Below are 19,330 nucleotides of genomic sequence, written 5' to 3' on the forward strand. Positions count from 1 at the left end.
TCTCTTTTCGCTGTCGACTATCGTTTCTGCGACGCATAGTACCCATCATCTTGGCCTCTATATTAAGAATTCAGGCTGCTTCACGCTTCTTTGAGGCAAAAGGCCGGATAATCGCCGGCCGATGCTGCTCACCGCGCCATAGTGCTCATCAATGAGACGCAGGTACCTGGCCCAGCTACAATGCATGTCTTGACGTCTTTCGGCGTATGCTGTTTTGAGCAATTCCCGTGTGGTCCGCGCCTATGCATGTCATGGACTACTTAATGGACACGACGACGGCCATGGCCGACCTTTCGGAACCCACCTCGTGCCCTGCCCTCACGCTCCTTTTCGCAGCATCAGGCCCCTTGCTTTCGCCTTGTCAACAGTCCTGCCGCTTGTCGCGTCATGGCCGATACCGTGGTCTTGCCGCGTGCTGCGGAACCAACACTTGGTGGTGGCTCAGCTGCGCTGAAGTTGGCGCTACACGATACCACGGACGTTCCGTCCCCTCCTTCGCATAACTCAATCGACCGCGATTCGAAGTTCCATGAAGAGGTCTCGAGCCTTGAAGTCAACAGCATCGATCAACCAGACGGGCCGGCTCGAGATCTGGCGGCAAAGCTTCCGCTCAAGGAACAGGTGAGCACGACAGCCTTGGGAATTCAACGGCAGTGGAGCGCTGACCTCTGCAATCGTAGGTCTCCCTCCTGGCAGGGTCCGACTTTTGGCGCACTGTTGCCCTTCCCCACCGAGGGATCCCTTCCATCAAGACTACTGATGGCCCCAACGGCGCTAGAGGACAGTGGTTCAAAAATGGCACTCCGGTTGGTGTAGCTCCCTTTTTCCAGCCATGCAGCTAACAAACAATAGGCTGCCCTTTTCCCGTGCGGTATCTCTCTTGCAGCCACCTGGAACCTGGAACTGCTGGAAGAGGTGGGGAAGCACCTCGGCGACGAGACCAAAGCCCGAGGCGCCGATGTCCTGCTAGCTCCCACCGTGTGCTTGCACAGGTCACCACTTGGAGGCCGTAACTTCGAATCCTTCTCTGAGGACCCCTTCCTGACGGGGAAGCTTGCTGCCGCTTATATCCGCGGTCTGCAAAGCAGGAAGGTTGCGGCGACCATAAAGCATTTCGTTGGCAACGAACAGGAGACGCTGCGCATGACCATTGATTCTATCATTGCCGAGAGACCGTTGAGAGAGCTTTATCTAAAGCCTTTTGAGATTGCCATCCGGGAAGCGGCACCCTGGTCCTTGATGAGCTCGTACAATCTTCTCAACGGGGTTCATGCCGACATGCATCAACACACCCTGAAGAAAATCCTTCGTGATGAATGGAAGTACGATGGGTGAGTGAGAGTCTATTTGACATGAAGCGAAACCGGGATCAGAGGCTGACTCTTATAGTATGGTCATGTCTGATTGGACGGGTACCAACTCCGTCGCGGAGGCCATCGCGGCCGGCTGTGCCTTGGAAATGCCAGGCCCAACCAAGTGGCGTGGCGAGAAGGCGGTTCGTGCGGTCGAGAGGGGCGAGCTTGCCGCCGAAGATGTCGAGCGGGCTGCTGGCGATGTGCTCTATCTCATCCAAAGAACGAAGGGATTCAACAATGACGCACTGGAACCAGAGGAACGAGCAAACGACAATCCCGCTATCCGCCAAGTGATACGTCAGGCTGGCGCAGAGGGTCTTACTTTGCTGAAGAATGAGCAAAACATTCTCCCCATCGGATCTGCGAAGAAGATCGCAGTCATTGGGCCGAATGCGAAGCGTGCCATTGCCGGGGGCGGCGGCAGTGCAAGCCTCAACCCGTACTACACGACGACGCCGTTCGACGGACTTGCCACTCACTTTGACGGAGAGCTTATCTATTCTCGTGGCTGCGATACGGCCAAGTGGCTCCCGCTTGCATCCCCGTTCTGCACAACAGAGGATGGAAAGCCGGGAGTGACACTCGAATACTTTTACCATGACCGCTTCGAGGGGGTTCCAGCATCGGTCCAGCACAAGGCCAATACCGACCTTTTCCTATGGGATTCAGCGCCGAAGTCGGTCTTGCCAGCATACTCGTTCAAGGTCAAGACGACTCTAACCCCGAGAACATCAGGGTCCCACACTTTCAGTTTCTCTAGCGTCGGACCAGGTCGGCTTTTCTTGAACGGCGAGTTGTTCATCGACAACTGGGATTGGATAGAGGAGGGCGAGGCTATGTTCGAGGCTTCCGAGGACGTCCTCAAGTCTGTGCACATGGAGGCAGGCAAACCTGTTCAGATTCTTGTTGAGAGCACCAACGAAGTGCGTCCGGCATCGAAGATTACCCACGGCAAGCCGACACACGCCTACGGTGGCTGCCGCATCGGGTACGAAGAGGAATCCGGGATTGACCTCCTTCAAGAGGCGGTGGATGCAGCAAAAGAAGCCGATGCTGCGGTCGTCTTTGTTGGTCTGGATGCAGAATGGGAGTCGGAGGGTTACGATCGTCAAACGATGGATCTGCCCAAACATGGAAGTCAGGACCGCCTTGTCGAAGCCGTACTTGCAGCAAATCCAAGCACGATTGTCGTCAACCAGTCGGGCACGCCAGTCACCATGCCATGGGCTGACAGGGTACCCGCAATCATTCAAGCATGGTACCAGGGGCAGGAAGCTGGCAATGCTCTTGCAGACGTCCTCTTGGGCCGCTTGAGCCCTGGAGGCAAGCTCCCCACGACCTTTCCCAAACGGCTGTCAGACAACCCGGCATACCACAATTGGCCCGGCGAGAACGCCCAGGTTGTGTACGGTGAGGGTCTTTTCATCGGCTACCGGCACTACGAACGCTGCGGCATCGAGCCGTTGTTCCCCTTCGGCCACGGGCTATCTTACACTACTTTCTCGTATGGCAGCGCAACCATCAGCGACCGCACACTTGAGAAGGACGGATCCGTGAAGGTCACCGTACCTGTGACGAACACCGGCAGCGTTGCAGCGGCCGAGGTCGTGCAGGGCTACATAAAGGACGTGAGGTCAAGACTGCCGCGCCCAGAGAAGGAGTTGCAGGCGTTCGGCAAGGCGTTCCTGCAACCCGGTGAGACGAAAAACGTGGAGCTTGTGTTCGACAAGTACTCGGTCGGGTACTACGACACGTCGTTGGAATCGTACATTGCTGAGGAGGGTCGGTTTGAGGTTCTCGTCGGCTCCTCGTCCGCAGACATCCGGTGAGAACTACGATATCACACAAGTTCGCGGTCCGCCAAATGCTAATCTGTTGCTAGGTGTTCAACTTCGTTTGATGTACTTGAATCATTCACTTGGGTATTTTGATAGGAGAGGACGGAAGACAGGAGAAGGACCTCAGTCCGTATAGAGCCCAGATCTCAAGTGTGGATGCCTTAGATTCAAGGCATTAGAAGATGAGGGGGAACCTTCTCTGCACCGGCCGCATCGCGAGCGGTGGTTTGGTACCCCGGCTCTCCCGCCTGTTTTTTTTTTTTTTTTTCCCCAGGAGTCTCTAGAAACGGCCGGATCCAATGTTTGTACGAATCCAAATTGCAGAAATCTCCATGTGATCACCTGCCTACGGGCATTTTGACACACCCTCTAAATGCAGCTGGGCGCATGATGCTGGGGCTGCTGTGTACAGTACAGTGCCTCAGGCCTCAGGCGTGCAGGTGGGCACCTGCCTACCCAGGCGGCACGCGCCTCGCTTACAGGCGGTTGTGTGCTCTTTCGGTGCAAGCGCGTGAAGGGGGGAAAACGTAGGGCCGGCCGCCATCGGAGTTTCCTCGCCCGGCAGCGCGCTACTGAACCGGGGGAGGATGCGCGACTCTTTCGACGAGCTTGTCCATCACCTCCAGTCCACCACAGCCCGCCCTCAGTAGCTAGAGCGCTGGCCTCCCGCGCACGTCTGCCACGCGCTAGTCTCCGTCTTCTGGCCACCTATTTTTCCACTCGATACCCCTTCAGCCGCAGCTTCAGCGAAAGGCCGCCAACCGCCAGCTGTTGTGCACAACTCTGGCTTGCCGAGCTCGAAGCCGCAGCCTTCGCTATCTCCGCCCCGCAGCCGCCCATCGAGCCCCAGATCAGGGAGCATATGCCCTTCGCGAGCTGATCCTCGGGGGATTCGTCGCATCGGGTCCCATTCCGCCGACCGCGTAAACTGCCCGTCGGCGTTCTAAGCCAGAGCAACCACACTCCCGCCGCAGCGAGCTGTCGTCATGAATCCAGCAAATCGCGAGGGCTGGCCTCCGTCGCAGGGCCAGCAGGGTGGAGGAGCTTCGCAAAACAATGATCAGGCACAGGCGCAAGCCTCCCGCTCGATAGCTGGGTTTGGGTAAGTCAAGTCTTTGGTCCTGGCGCGATCACTGCGACCTGCCGGCGCGTTGTGTGGAAGTGTGTTCGCGGGGCCGGACTTTCGCCCGGGCCTCCATGGGACCGCCGGATTGGGGTGCATCTTGGACGTGCGCATGCTGATTCGTGTCTTTGTAGGTCGAGTGCTGCTGGCTCGCAGCAACCCCCGCCCCAGCAGTCTGCCCAGGGGAATGGCCCTGTCCTTCCTCCACCAAGTGGTATGTGGGCTGTCCATGCATGAAGATTTATACCTGGGCAGGCGCATGCTGACTCAATTGCAGCGCCGTTTTTTTCTCCAAACCAACCTTCTGGCCATAATCTGCCCGGGATTGCGGGGTTAAACCAGTCTTCGCAGGCCTCAAACGCGCAGGCTTCCCAACGAGGCGCATCGGCAGGCCAAGAACCCCCCGGAGGACCCCAGGCACACCAAACCACAGCACATGGTGGCCCTGGGTATTCCCTGCCAGGGATCAGCCAAGCAATGCAATCGCAACAGCTCGGGCAAACACAACAAGGGAATAATGATCGTGATAGAGAAATGAGGGATGACAGGCATGCGGAAGATCTCGCTATGCAGGCCGAACAGCGGGAGCGCGAAATGAGAGAACGGCAGCAGATCGAGCAAGCGCCGCATGAAAACCACGCTGGCGCGATACATCTGCACCAGCCCGTGGCCGTTGGCCCGCAGTCTCGCGTCATACACGGCCCGAACGGTATTTTGGGTAACTCCACACAGATGGGCCCGAGCTCCATATCACAGCCGCCTGCGAGCATATTCGCATCTGGATCGGGCCAGCAGCAGAGCGAGGGCGCCCGCTTGCAACAGCACCCCGCGCCGGCCCCGCAACAGCAGCAGCAACAGCAGCAGCAGCAGCAGCAGCAACAACAACAGGGTCTCATGGTCCCGTTTGGAGGTCCTCAGGGCATGCAGCAATCCTTGGCGATGGGCCAAGGACAGCAGCCTATACTTAATGTAAGCGATCCTTAGTCTACGAACGAGGCAAATGGCTGGGTACTGACATCTGTCCCTAGGATGCATTAAGTTACCTGGACCAGGTAAAAGTGCAGTTTCACGAACATCCCGATGTCTATAATAAATTCCTCGACATTATGAAAGATTTCAAGAGCGGAGCGTAAGTCGCTCTCTCACCGTATTCATTTGAGGTGGCAACGTTTGCTCTAACAGCAGTCCTAGTATTGATACCCCTGGCGTCATTGATCGAGTGTCGTCGCTCTTTGCGGGGCATCCCAACCTCATCCAGGGTTTCAACACTTTCCTTCCTCCTGGATACAAGATTGAGTGTGGAACCGGTGGAGATCCAAATGCTATCAGAGTCACGACACCCATGGGCACAACCGTCCAGTCCATGCCGGTGCCTCGTCCTTTGTCGAACCCTCGCAGTGTGCCTGTCAATGGCGATGGACCAGGCGGTCCTGAGAGACAGTTCTACGAAGCTACTGCCCGCGGGCCCGGAGCTAATTGGCCGCAACAGCAGCAACAGCAGCAACAACAACCGAGCGCTGGTCCTGAAAATGCCTACAGCCCAAGCCGTCCGGTTGTCCAACCGCATTTCGCGCCTCAGCAGGGACAGGGAAATCAAGCGCCGATCTCTCCTGAAGCTCATGCTAGAGAGCAGCAAATCACAGCCGCCGCGCTCGCGCATCAGCAAGAACAGAGGGGTGTGTCCCAACTCAGCAATGCCGTTTCAGCCGCCACTGGTGGTTTGTTGAACAGGCCTGATCTGATTTCTCCTCCAGGTGGAGCTCCGAACCAATTGCCCGCGCAAAGCATGAATGGCGTTAGCCACTTGGCCCAGCAAGGCGCTGCCGTACAGGCCGGACTGGACAAGAGAGGCCCCGTGGAGTTCAACCACGCCATTAGCTACGTCAATAAGATCAAGGTAAGGCGTCTGCGACAGCCATGCCAGGCACGGCTAAAACTCCGCACAGAACCGCTTTGCAACCCAGCCCGACATCTACAAACAGTTCCTAGAGATCTTGCAGACGTATCAGCGTGAGTCTAAGCCGATCCAGGATGTTTACGCACAGGTGACGCAGCTTTTCAACTCTGCACCCGACTTGCTCGAGGACTTCAAGCAATTCCTTCCCGAGTCTGCAGCTCAGCACAGAGCTGCACAGGCCAGGCAGGCTGCTGAGGAACAGTTTATGTTCAGCAACGTGCGGGGTGAGCCTGCAGGTACCCCTCAAATGCATCACACACCGAGGAACGAGCAGGGCTCCGGCCGTCTTCCTCCGGTCGGCAACTTTGCCCCCACGCCTAGTGCTAGCCGTGACAACAAGAGGAAGCGAGCTGAAAGGCAGGGCACAGTTGCCAGCTCGACTGCCATGCCCGCATCGATACCTGCCGAGGTGGCCGGTGCGGGCCAGCGGAGTGGATTTGCGCAGACTGGAAACATGGCGAAGGTGAGTGAAAAGTTTATGCAGGTCTTCCGATTCAGTGAGCCGCATCACGTGTCCACGAGTCACCCTCAAACACCGTCCGCGCATCACCGTTTGCTTCCGCCAAGACATTGGTTTCTATTTTTGTTTGGATACTCTTCCATGGACTCTTGTTCCATTCCCTAACCCTTTCACCATACAACTCTCACCTAGCCACCGCATATCACCCAAGCACAATCCGATAACGAATTGCCGTGTCATTGCCAAGATCCAGCGGCTAACGAAGCTCAAACAGCGCGCGAAACAACAGCACGGTGCGAAGTCGGCAGCCATGCCCGACGCTACTCCGGTCTCACCTACACTGACACCCGCCATTCCCGAGCCAATGGCACCTACGACTTCGATGACGGCCACTCCGGAAGAGCTGGCGTGGTTTGACCGTGTGAAGAAGTACATTGGCAACAAGAACACCATGAACGAGTTCCTCAAGCTCTGCAACCTGTTCTCGATGGATCTGATTGACAAGGCCCTGCTTCTTCACCGCGTTCACCAATTCATCGGCGGCAATCCAGAGCTCATGGGCTGGTTCAGGAAATTCCTTGGATTCGACGGCAAGGAGGAATCTCTGGAAAATCAGCCCAAGCCGCCGACTGGGCGTGTCGCTCTTTCGAATTGCCGCGGTCTTGGCCCCAGCTATCGTCAGCTGCCGCGCGCCGAAAAGATGCGCCGCTGCAGTGGTCGCGACGAGCTTTGTCACTCGGTTCTGAATGACGAGTGGGCGTCTCACCCAACCTGGGCGTCCGAGGACAGTGGTTTCGTCGCCCATCGCAAGAACCAATACGAGGAGGGCCTGCACCGCATTGAGGAAGAGCGCCACGACTATGACCACACAATTGAGGCCTGTATCCGCACTATTCAGCAGCTTGAGCCCATTGCCCAGCAGCTCCTCAATGCTACGCCGGAGGAGAGGGTGCAGTTCACGCTCCCCTCCAACCTCGGTGGTCAGAGTGAGACGATCTACAAGCGCGTCATCTACAAAATCTACAACCGTGAACGCGGCAATCAGGTCATCGAACAGCTTTTCGCGACTCCTTACACGGTTATTCCGGTGTTGCTGAACCGGATGAAGCAGAAGCAGGAGGAGTGGAAGGCCGCTCAACGCGAGTGGGAGAAGGTCTGGCGCGAGCAGACGCAGAGGATTTTCTGGAAGTCTCTCGACCACCAGAGCGCCAGCGCCAAGGCGGCAGACAAGCGTCAATTCCAGGCCAAGACACTGCAAAATGAGATCCAGGTCAAGTATGAGGAGCAAAAGCGCCAACGCGATATGCAGGGCCTCCCCGTGCCTAAGCACCAGTTTGAGTACAGCTTCAATGATAACGACGTCCTCCTGGACGCCTCCAAGCTTCTGCTGCTGCATGCAGAGCACGGCAACTCGACCGACTCGCACAGGCTCTATGGATTCATCAAGGAATTTGTCCCGCTCTTCTTCGGGCTTAGTGCCTCGAAGTTTGAACGTGAGATTGGTTCGCCTCAGGCCGAGTCCACTGACGATGAGATGGGTGGCATGGACGACGGTTCCCGGAAGTCGCTCAAGGTCAATGGCAAGAAGGATGATCTCCGCCGTGGTGTTCTTGACCCTAGCCGCAGTGGAAGAGCTTCGCGTAAGGACGCGGACGAGAGCAACGCATCCGGCAGCCGCGGCAGCACACCTGAGGCAGGATCGGCGGCTGACGATGAAATGGTTGAAGACGGAGACGTCACCGCTCCGGTGCCAAAGGACACTACCGCGGATAGGTGGCTTGAGCATCCCGCCGGCGGCAACAATCTCGACATCCAGGACATTGCGCCCGATGGCCCTTACAAGCGGGACAACTACAACATGTACTGCAACCTCCCGATCTACTGTTTCTTCCGCATGTTCGTCATCCTCTACGAGCGTCTTTCGCATCTCAAGCAGAACGAGGACCATGTCCATCAGCTGGTCGCGCGGGCTCAGCACGCCAAGCCCGCCCTCGAACTCAACCTCATCGACAAGCGTCCTGAGGACTTTTTCCGGGACACTTCACCAAAGGCGAACTACTATGAGCAAGTGCTTGAAATGTTCATGGATCAGATTCGTGGAGAGATTGAAATGCCGCAGATTGAGGAAACACTCAGGCGCTACTACCTGCAGAGTGGCTGGCAGTTGTACTCGTTTGACAAACTGCTGAGCTCGCTTGTTAGGTTTGCCTTCGCTCTTCTGAGCAGCGACGCTAAGGATAAGACCTGGGATATCTACCAGCTCTTCCGCAAGGATCGCCAGCAAGAGGAGACAACCCACGACGCAGAGCTCAACTACCGGAGGACGGTTGAGAAGTACTCCAAGGACGGGGACGTCTACAAGATCTCATTCGTAAGTTGCCTACTTGGGGAAGTATCAGCCAACAAATCACTGACGCTTACCAGGATCAGTCGCGTGCCATTGCCCGCGTGATGATATTCAAAAGGGAAGAGCCCACGTTTGACACCAGGCAGACCAGTCAAGAGCAGAATTGGCGCGCGTACCTTTCTTCCTTCACACGCATCAGCGCCACTGAGGGCGTTCCAGCCGAAAAGGTCAAGATACCCTTCATGAAGCGGGACGCGCCCACCGACGACGACGAGCAGGCTGAGACGTCGCAAGATGTCAAGAGCGAGGAGTCCTTGACCATTCGTATCGCCCTCGAGAAGTTCACCATGGTCTTCGAACCTCCCACGAGCGAGTATCTGCTCAAGAGCGACCGAGTGCGTACGGGTGGCAAGGACGGCGTCGCCGAGGCGGAGCAGGAGCGTGAAAACCGCATCAGCTTGGCTAAGGAGAAAGTCGTCATGAACAACGTGTGGATGAAGGACCTCAGCAAAGACGTCGTCGATGGCCGCAAGCAGAAGTTCCAACGTACGGTTGCTGAGGGCGCCAATGCGCGAGCACCCAGCGCCGCGGCTACGGCTGCTGAGCCGAAGGAGGAGAAGGCGGCCGCTGCAACAAGCGGGGAGCAGGATACCGAAATGGAAGGTGCGTGATTGGATGTGGGGGATTAGTAGTAGTCTATCAGGGCTCTGTTGGGAGCAGTGGAGCATATTTACATGATACTACATGCATGCATGGGATCTCGAATCACGAACAAGGTTGGGGCCGGAATGATGGGTGGAACAAAGGCAGGGCGTGGTGGGCGTTAGCGAGCGATTTCGATCTCACACACATGGCGCGATTGATGTCCTTGAACGACAACCGAAGTTGTCTTCTTTCTTTCTTCTTCCTCTCCCTTTTCATCATAGCTTGCTGTGTGTTATTTCTCTGGCCTTTTGACGCGGAATGGAGTGAGTGAGTGGATGGGTAAATTTTCTTTTCTGCTGTATTATCTTTCACCGTCTATTGATCTTATCTCAATTTCTGTGAAATCTTTGGATGTATACTTCTGGACCTGTCTACGGCTGATGCGTAAAGTGATTGGGGGACATTGGAGGATCGGGCTTGAGTTGCCTTCGTGAAGCCTAGAGAGGTAGCGTTTGGAATCTCAGAACAGTCCGGGTGCATTGGTTCATTGCAAGTGAAGACAGCAGAGTAGAGAGGCTTAGTAATATCATGCTTCACAAATTGAAAGTCGGAAGAACAGCAGAAGCTTCGTGTCCCGCGGGTCGAGAAAGTGAGGTGAGGCGAGGCGCTGCGCCTTCCTCTTTCCCTGCCGGTTACGTCACGCGTCTGCCTGAAGGCCTCACTTTCCCACAGACGCGGCAGGAGCTCACTGTCATACATCTCCTCACCCGCACAAACTGCAACTCTCTCACACGTCCCCGAGTGAACCCCTTCTTTACCCCCCAACACGGATATCGTGGGCAGGTATCCCACATCGATGACACTACCACGTCCCATGCCCACTGCAAGCCTCACACACGCACCGCACGAGCTGCAAGATTAAGGAGAGAAGCCCCTCGCGCTTTCCATCACTATGCCAGTACCTACCACCATCAATGAAATGAACGACCACTCCACACCGCCATCACCAGTACTCACGCCGGCGCTCAACACCAGCACCAACACCGTGTCACCACCGTCGCCGTCGGCCCTCTCTTCTTCATCTTCTCCCTCCATCCGTCCCCTGCCGCCGCAGACCGCGCGGGCCCTCAGGTCCTCCCTCACCATCGTCGACCCGGTCGCAGCCGTCAAAGAGCTCGTCGACAACGCCCTCGACGCGGGCGCCACATCCATCGCGGTCGAGGTCTCGGACAACGGCGCGCTCGACGTCGTCTCTGTGCGCGACAACGGCCGCTCCGTGCCGCCCGTCGGCGACGCCCGGCAGCTGCTGGGCCGGCGGCACTGCACGAGCAAGCTGCGCGAGTACGGCGAGGTGCTGAGGGATGTCGGGCGCCGGACGCTCGGCTTCAGGGGGGAGGCGCTGGCGAGCTTGGCGGAGGTGTGCGAGAAGGTGGAGGTGACGGTGCGGTGTGAGGGCGAGCGGATGGGCGAGGTGTTGAGGTTGGAGAGTCAGGGTGGTGGTGGCGTTGTGGAGGCGCCGAGGAAGATTGGGGCGCCGGTCGGGACGACTGTCAGGGCGGAGGGATTCTTTGAGAGGTGGCCGGTGAGGAGGCAGGCGGCGCTGAGGGAGTCGGAGAAGGGTGGTAGTGGTGGGGCGATGAGCAGGATCAGGAGGCTGCTGCAGGGGTATGCACTCGCGAGGTTGGGTGTCAGATTATCGTTGAAGGTGATGAAGGGACGAATGAAGAAAGGGAAAGAGGAAGGATGGGTGTACGCGCCGAAGCTGGGGTCAGGGCTGGGCGGTAGGCAGGGGACGGTGGCGGATGCTGTGTGGAAGGTCGTCGGGAAGGGTGCGGCGGCCCAGTGCGAGTATGCTGCCCGGGACTTCGACGGGTATGAATTTGAGGCTTTCCTGCCAAAGGCGGATGGAGAAGGAAAGGAGATATCTGGACTTGGCCAGTTCCTGTCTATCGACGCGAGGCCGGTTTCAACGGCTCGTGGGACTCTGAAGTTGATCGCAAAGGCTTTCAGAGAAAAGCTGAAAAAAGCGAACCCAACTCTGGAGGATGTGAAAGAACCCTTCCTGAGATTGAATATTAGTTGTCCGCCTGGAAGCTACGATCCAAATGTGGAGCCATCGAAGAGCGACTTACTGTTCGACGACCCCAAATCTATACTCAGTGCCTTCGACGAGTTCCTAGACACTTGCTACTCATCGACCACTCCGCAGGTGGAAAAGGCTAAGACGCCCGAATTAGAAGCTTTGACGCAACCAGGAATAAGTCGGCCGGAGGCTACAGTCCCAGCTCTTTCCTCGGAAACTCAGATTGACAACGATGATATGACGGTGGATGATGACCTCTTTGATGAATTGGTCAATATCCCGGACTCGGAAATCTCTCACCGTCCAGCTTCGTCCAATTCTGTCACGATTCCTCCTCAGGATACCATAGAGAAAGACAAGGATGGGGAGCCACGACCAAAGCGACGGCGCACATGGAAGTTCAACATGTATGACTTTGATGAAGACGATTTTGCCGTGGGAGAAGCCGAGACACAGGATGTCCCAAACACAAGTATCGCAGACAACGATACTGCTGAAGCCGTGAACGATATCACTGTGTCCAATCCATGGACGATGGCAAAGATGAACGCCAGAACCCGAGCGCCACATGTTTCAAGCAGTCCGCAGGTTGCTCGTACGCGAGAGCAGGATACGGAGCCTCAGTTTCAGCCACCGATGAGCACACCTCCCGGACCTGATAACTCGCTAGGTAGAGCATATCTTCCAACACCGCAGGCTTCATCTCCCAGTCATGGTCAAAGTACTAATGTTGCCCGAACCGGCGGCTTTGGTGGAATGAGCTTGACACATAGTCCGGCCACTTTGAGCGTAAAGCCCTCTCAACCACGCATCAGTCATCCGACATCTACCCATAGCTCTATTCAACAAGTTGATGATGACGGCTTTGCCCCTGTAACACCCCAGTCAGTGGGTAGTGGAGCGTTCAACTCGGCTAAAGCAGCGGCCTCAGGGAGGTCACGTCGAGGAGCCCCTCGCATGAAACAGCCTGGGCGCGGAGGAATCAACAAGCCGTACAAACCCCCAATCAATCCCGAAAGAGACAGCTGGTTCCCGAATCTGCCATCACAACGGCCCAAGAGGTCATCAGTATTCCTGAGGAAGAGCAAAGTTCCTGCAACGGGCGGAGACGATGTGCGCAATGAGTTCGTGATGAGTGGTGCGGCAGACGGTGGCGGATTATCTGATGGTCACGATCGTGATATTCGTCATTGGATGGCTGCTAGCACCATACGGGTCCGGGGAACGCCGTCTAATAATGATGCAGGTGTTTCCGACAATAGTACGTCTGTTCAACACAGCACTCAAGCCTCTGAAGAAACTCTCCCAACCGTTCAGCACAGGCTGCCAACAAACTTGGATGGAGCACACACTCACAACTTCAATTTCAAGGTAGTAGCACCTACACCGCCCCGGCCTCCCTTGATCTCTGCTGCACAGAGCAGGCTCACATTGCAAAATCGACCGTCAGCTGCGCCCCGGCGGGACGAAGTGGAAGGACACACACAGCAGAAGACTGCTGACACTGCCACTGCGAGCCAGCCACCCCGCCGCAGCTTGCGTCGTAATACAACAGCCCGGGAAGCTTCGGTCGTCGAGAAAGTTCCTCATACACAAGAGGATATCGCCAAGCAACCTCAGCAGTCTCGCCCACAACTAGGTCAGTCCGAACAGCAGCAGCAACAGCACGCCAACACCGGCATCGGCACCGGCTTGGTTCCCCTACGACGACTCTCCACTCGCCAACAAGCTCGGCGTCGCACAACGTCCAATATGCCGCTCGAGCGTGTGCCAGAAGGGGCACAGATGCAGAACGTTTCCCTCCTTCTATCATCCTCCGCCGCGTACCTGGCCGCAAGGATGACCGAAGTGCTCCATCAGTCGTCCAACTTCAGAAACGACAATGCTCTTTTATGGGGTGCAAGTGGTGGCCTACGCTCCGGTTTCGCTGCGGTTGATGATGATGAAGTGACGACCTCTCCGGCGATGGTGCAGAGCTGGGCTGACCGACTCCGGATTTTGCTGATGCAATTCAGGCCGGTAGGTGTAGAGAAGAACGATGATATGGAGTTGCGGGAGGATTTGAGCTTCGTGCTCAAGGATTCGTTGGAGCGGCACAGGCGAGGATCCATGGTGGAGGTCGCGTGAAGAGTGGACGATATGGGGTGCTTTGCAAACTCACGCCCGGTGTGGCATGTTCGTGAGAGAGCTGTGGGCTGTGTTCACTGACATATGGCTGTTGCATGCGGATTGTCGATGTGGGTGGTACTGTGAAGATCTGGCTGATGATCACAACTAATGGCGCTGGCTGGCTGGTTCACTTTGCTCAATGGGATACGTGATGCTGCTTGGGTTGTGCTCTAGCTGTTCGGCCACTTGATCGACTGACTAAAAGTAAAGGTGCTACAAAGCGGATGCTTCACGGAGCATGGAAAAGTTAGTAATAATGACTCATATGCGCAATGGTGTGTATACGGCCCTGAAAACCACGGTACCACAACTCGCTACCATCAACACCACGCGCACACATAGGCTTGGCAAAGACTTCGAAAACGAGAATGAAAGACAAAATCCAACAAAGATAGGGAGAGAACAGGATAAAAAATAAAGAGAGCATTGTGCAAAAATGCAAAACTACACGCTCCCCGGACGGAGCGCGCAGAAATCCCGTCCTCGGTCTTTTCCGTGAGACCTCTTGGATTTTTTGCGAATGCAGATTCCCTCGAGGGGATTGAACTCCAGCACTTCCGAGAAGTGCTGCGAGTGTATCGCCGACGCCTACACCCTAGGCTAAGCCAGAGTGGAGACGCCGGCGATACTGTAGAAGTTGCGTAGAGTAATTATATGGGAAGTGATACGTAGGAGAGAAAGATAGTCTACCTTGCAACACCGCTACTCTTGATTGGGATACGTACGGGGGCGATGGCCGTGCTTAAAATGTACATTGAAATCATAATATTTTCTCCTCGTCCGTACCAGCACTTTTGAAATTGTAAGGTACGGGACGTGGGAATTGGGAAAAAAAAATATCTAGTGGAAAAGACGTAAAGAAAACGAAAGCCTTTTCTTCCCGGGGAAAAAGAGAATACTGGAAAGCGATAAAGAAAAGATCCACGAAAGCCTCCTCCACACTCATTCTGGGGCTTTTGGCGAAGAGTGCGTGCGTCTTTCCCCTCCCTCTCCTTGCACTCTTCGAGCAAAAACAACCCACACAACTCTCTCCCCTCCGGCCGTCTCAATCTCTGATCAACCGGCCTGGCTGAAGCAATCGATGCTGCTCATCCGGTCGTTCCAGCCGACGCTCTTGAGGTCGTTGATGCCCCAGTTGGGGCCGACATCGCGGCTGCCGCCGCGGCAGTCGCGGTTGAGGTGCATGCGGCAGCGCCAGTTGCTCTCCGGGTAGATGGACGAGACGCGGTCGTTCCACCACGGGTCCATGTTGTAGCAGAGGCCGTGGCGGAACGACTGCGTGACGCACCGGCCGCCGCCGTTGGAGTTCTCGCAGTAGCGGACCTTCTTGTACATCCATTGGCGCTTGGTCAGGTCCGCCGTGTCAGTGGAGTTGGTGTTGGCGATGTCGTCGAGGGTCGTGTAGATGTCGGTTGCGGTGGCGCCGGTGGAGGCGGTTGCGGGGAGCGCCATGCTGGCGGAGGCGAGGAGGAGGGTGGTGAGGGTGGTGGCAATGGTTGTGAAGTGCATTTTTTGGAGGTTGTTGACTTGTTTGGTCTGAGGGAATGGATGGGGTAAGCTTGGTTGATGGGTTGGCTGGCTGATATCCTGATGGAAAGGAATGCTTGTTTGTTCAGTGCAACAGAGGGAATCGTTGCAGAGGAAAGGCAGCTCGATTTATAAGGTTTACGTCAAATCGCCGTTTCTTGTCTCTATAGATGTGAAGGACAAAGGGTCTATTGATGGGGTGCATTGTGTCGTTATTGAGGGCAGGGCTTATTGAGACCTGTATCGGGATGCTTGGCGTGGAGGTGAAAGTGAGTTACCGAGCTTTAAACAGCCACCCGTCGCTCGTGAAACAGTTGAAGAAGCCTCGAAGCATAGAGACTGGAGCAACCTTGGCCTGGGCCACGCTGTTCTACTTTATCTCGTATGTACAATAGAAGGTCACGCAGTTGCAGCAATTTGCTCGCTCTTACCTCAAACTTACTACGAGAAATGAGGATCGGAAATAGCGATGCCAGGATTCGAGATGTAAGCAACTTGATATATGTAGTTACATGACTTTCAAAAGCCAGTTTGAATATATGCTTGGTAGTTCTTGCTTCCACGTCGATGTCTGGATGAAGCGCCCTTCCACCAGAAGAAAGCGCAGCCACCACGCTGTCAATAGCCAAGCCTCTACGACCGGGTTTCCTTTATCTGTCGCCACCCTCGGCTACCATTACGCCGAAGCCCTGGAGTTTCTATCACATCATAGTTAGTCACCGAAACTACATCCAGGGTTTCAAAGCCATATACGCGGCCTCAACCGAAAAACCTGCGGTGTGTTGAGCAAGAGCAAGAGAAGTGCATAGATACCTAATGCGTGTCCTCCGTATCCTAAGCGGTGTAAGGTACCAATGCACGTTCACACACCCAGCGTTTCGGGGCCACGTAGATCTACTGCAGACGGGTGTGGGGCACTGAAAGTGATATGGTGGAGAAATCCGCAGTACCAAGTATTCTGCAGCGCGCATATTGATCAAAGTAGTAAGTCTGTGGACATATGGCAGTACAACGAGTCATGTAGCATCAATGCTGTCGTTTCTAGATGGTGGCTCTTTCGCGATCCAGCCAGTGATTGATGCGCCGGTTGTCTTCACCTTTTTCCTTTCTGTCCACCCTTGCGGGCAGCACTTCACAACACTATGCATGTCTCCTGTGTCTTTGCTGGCTCTCACTGCTATGCGAACGGAGAATTTACCCCACAGATTTACCGATTTTTCCAGCAAGTGGGTACTTAGGGTCTTCTTGTTCGCTAACAGTCATTACACCGAGTGTGAGCCGCTACTCCGGACGAGCGGGAGCGGGGTGAAAGGTACAGTGTCTCGCATACATGGATCCATACTAACAAAAAAGGAGACTAGGAGACAAGGATCTAGCCGCAGCGTTTGGCGGCCGCTAGAGCCTGCCTCTAATTCTGCAAGTAGTTCAGCTCGCGACTGTAGTAATCATCCCCTGTAGCTGGGTCGCCCTGTGGTCTGGCTAAATCCGGTCCAGCCCACCGGATGCCCAGCGTCTCTACATATAGGCGGATCGGGGTGGAGGAGAGGGGTGCAAGGCTCGCTAGAAAGAAGTGTCCAATGGTCGGTTGGATCGGCATCACACCCTGTATTTTCTACTCTGCCGCCTCCCCTTTGCGGGAAAAGGTAAGCAGAGGTATATTGGAAGACTGACAAGGCTGACGCGGCGTGGCGGGCTGCATCAATGTTACCGTGAAGATTAGTACCAGACAATCACAGGGTGCCATGACGGCGGAGGCGTGTTAGGTGGGGGACCGATTGGTGCAATCGCGGCAAGGAGGAAGGTGGTTGGAGATGAGTGGTTAGATGAGAAGACCCAGGGACGGCAAATGTGACAGTAGTTTGGGCGGGATGGCGACGGGTGAGCAAGAAGGAATAGCGTGGCTGGCGCGGGACAGCGCGGGTCGAACCGAGGAGCAGATGTCTAGCCCTGTTTGGCTTTGTATATGTCGAGATGATACAGGAAAGGGTCGGAATCGACACGAGAAGCAGTTGCGTAACGTTCGTATCTCGGTATCAGGAAGAAGCATCCACGAGCAAATGTTGTGGCGCCCAAGTTGATGCAATATCAAATGCAGGGATTCTCATCCCGAACTGCTTTAGTGGTCACTTGCGAACGTCCAACACAGAGCAAGACGCGGACGGCCGTGGGAGTGTGCAACAGAGCTGTGGAATGTAGTGCTCCTGGTGGGTGCCAATACTTCAGCCTCACGAGGCGTTCCGTGCTGACTGACAGGCAGAAGCCGGTGATGGTGGTGGTGTGCAGCGTGCGGCTGAAGGGTGGAGACTGAGCCATGAAGGAAACAAGCCCGTCACATGCTGACGGACGCCTTGGTCTGACTGCTGGTGTTGCTGCTCTGGCTGCACCCCCCCACGTGTGCTCGCCGTTGCACCAAACTCGAACAGGCAGCCGGCGAAGGCAGGCCGGCTTGCGAGGTCGCCATGATGATGTGATATCGGAGATGGCGATTAGCTTTCTGCCCCAACTGTGGGGTTGGGTCAGGTTAGCCGTTGGTAGGCAGGATTCCCCGTGCCCTCCCCGGCGCCAGTCCCGTCCTGCCTTGATTTACGGCCGATTGCCCCAGCCTCCCGCGCCGGGCGCGTCCGGGCGTGCACTGTGCGTGAGGTGAGCGGTTTCCGGAAATAATACGCGGGTGATAGCTCCGTCCAGGGCAGAGGCAGGACCCTGGTGCATCTTGTCCAGACTGCGGATTGGATTGCTGCACTTCCCGGTAGCGCCTGTGCGGCCACGCCCAATCCCGTCCCATCACGCACACGCACATTACATATTAACCTGCGGGTGACGGCTTTAGGGCACAGCGAGGGCGAGCACGAGAGTTCGCGTGGCAGGCGTGGAGAGGCAGTTGCGGCTCTCGGCAAATTGCCGTGGCGTCAAGCAAAACACCTTCGCTCCGGCATGTGGCTGGACGAGGAAATTGCCGCTTCATGCTCCCGGAGTCGTGGCCTCGCCCCTCGGTGCGTCCCGGCAAGCGAGCCCGTGACGTACGACCCCGGGATTTGGGGGAAGGGCGGTTGTCGGTTGTCGCACCTTTGGCTGCCATGCCCGTGCAGCCGGGGCCGCAACGGCCGGAATTCGTGCGCGGAGCAGGAACCGGCAGAGCCCGCTCGTCGAGCCCATACCCACTCGCCTGCAGTGGCTTCGCCCCTTTGTTGCAACCGCTGAGCGAGACACGAGCGGCCTTCGGGCCGCAGCCAATACCACACGTCCCGGTGGAGCTGCGCGGCGTTGAGAAATGGAACGGCGAAGATCAAAGGGACGCCGATCAGATCATGTTCCGATTGCCCGTTCGTCCTGCCGGTGCCGGCTAGGCCGGCTCGGAATTATCGTCGGATAGCGACCGCATGCTACTATTAGGGGATGCGAATAGTCGTGTGTCTGTACTGCAACTCTCGCCAGTAACGCTCCGCCTCTCGGCCCCCGTGATTGGCCCAGAGCGGCGCTGGCTGACGACCGTCAACCTCCACGACAGCCAGCGGCTACTTCCATAGCACATTTGCCGTAGCGGCCTTTTCGGGAAAGTCGGAAAAGCGCGCCAGGCAGTCTTGGGGGCCAACTGCAGCAGACGACAAAAATGCCGCGAATATCGTGATGGACTGCTCCTCTGGCTCACACCGCTCTGCCTCTTGGTTTTCGGTATTGAATAGATGAGCGGCGAGGCTGGGCGGTAGCTCCCTATTGGCGTTCAACACGACGGAGTGTGCTCCAGGTCCGCCGTCAGGCCAAAGGGCAGTTCTAGAGCGGGTGCTAGACATGGTGTCGGACTGCGCCGCTGCGGGACGTCTGCGCA

At 56.3% G+C, this 19,330-nt stretch overlaps 3 protein-coding genes across 3 annotated transcripts; 2 read left to right on the forward strand and 1 right to left on the reverse strand.

The window, feature by feature from the left end:
* Positions 1–387: 387 nt before the first annotated feature.
* On the forward strand, positions 388–3,184 carry SLS55_008209 (uncharacterized protein; the record flags this gene model as incomplete). Its single annotated transcript, XM_066779622.1, has 4 exons — positions 388–621; positions 681–806; positions 853–1,331; positions 1,390–3,184. The coding sequence occupies 4 exons, from the start codon at positions 388–390 to the stop codon at positions 3,182–3,184; spliced, it is 2,634 nt and encodes an 877-aa protein (XP_066630426.1).
* Positions 3,185–5,048: 1,864 nt separating this feature from the next.
* SIN3 (Transcriptional regulatory protein sin3) lies at positions 5,049–12,448 on the forward strand (the record flags this gene model as incomplete). The annotated part of the gene is made up of 10 exons (XM_066779623.1): positions 5,049–5,285; positions 5,345–5,445; positions 5,499–5,743; positions 6,071–6,213; positions 6,263–6,736; positions 7,008–9,104; positions 9,158–9,743; positions 10,889–11,166; positions 11,515–12,326; positions 12,397–12,448. 10 exons carry the CDS (start codon positions 5,049–5,051, stop codon positions 12,446–12,448), a joined length of 5,025 nt encoding a protein of 1,674 aa, XP_066630427.1.
* A 2,585-nt stretch (positions 12,449–15,033) lies between these two features.
* SLS55_008211 (uncharacterized protein) lies at positions 15,034–15,429 on the reverse strand (the record flags this gene model as incomplete). Its single annotated transcript, XM_066779624.1, has 1 exon — positions 15,034–15,429. One exon carries the CDS (start codon positions 15,427–15,429, stop codon positions 15,034–15,036), a length of 396 nt encoding a protein of 131 aa, XP_066630428.1.
* Between the last annotated feature and the right edge of the window lie 3,901 nt (positions 15,430–19,330).

Source organism: Diplodia seriata (genome assembly GCF_021436955.1).
Source record: "Diplodia seriata strain FDS-637 chromosome Unknown scaffold_8, whole genome shotgun sequence".
Taxonomy (NCBI): Eukaryota; Fungi; Ascomycota; class Dothideomycetes; order Botryosphaeriales; family Botryosphaeriaceae; genus Diplodia; species Diplodia seriata.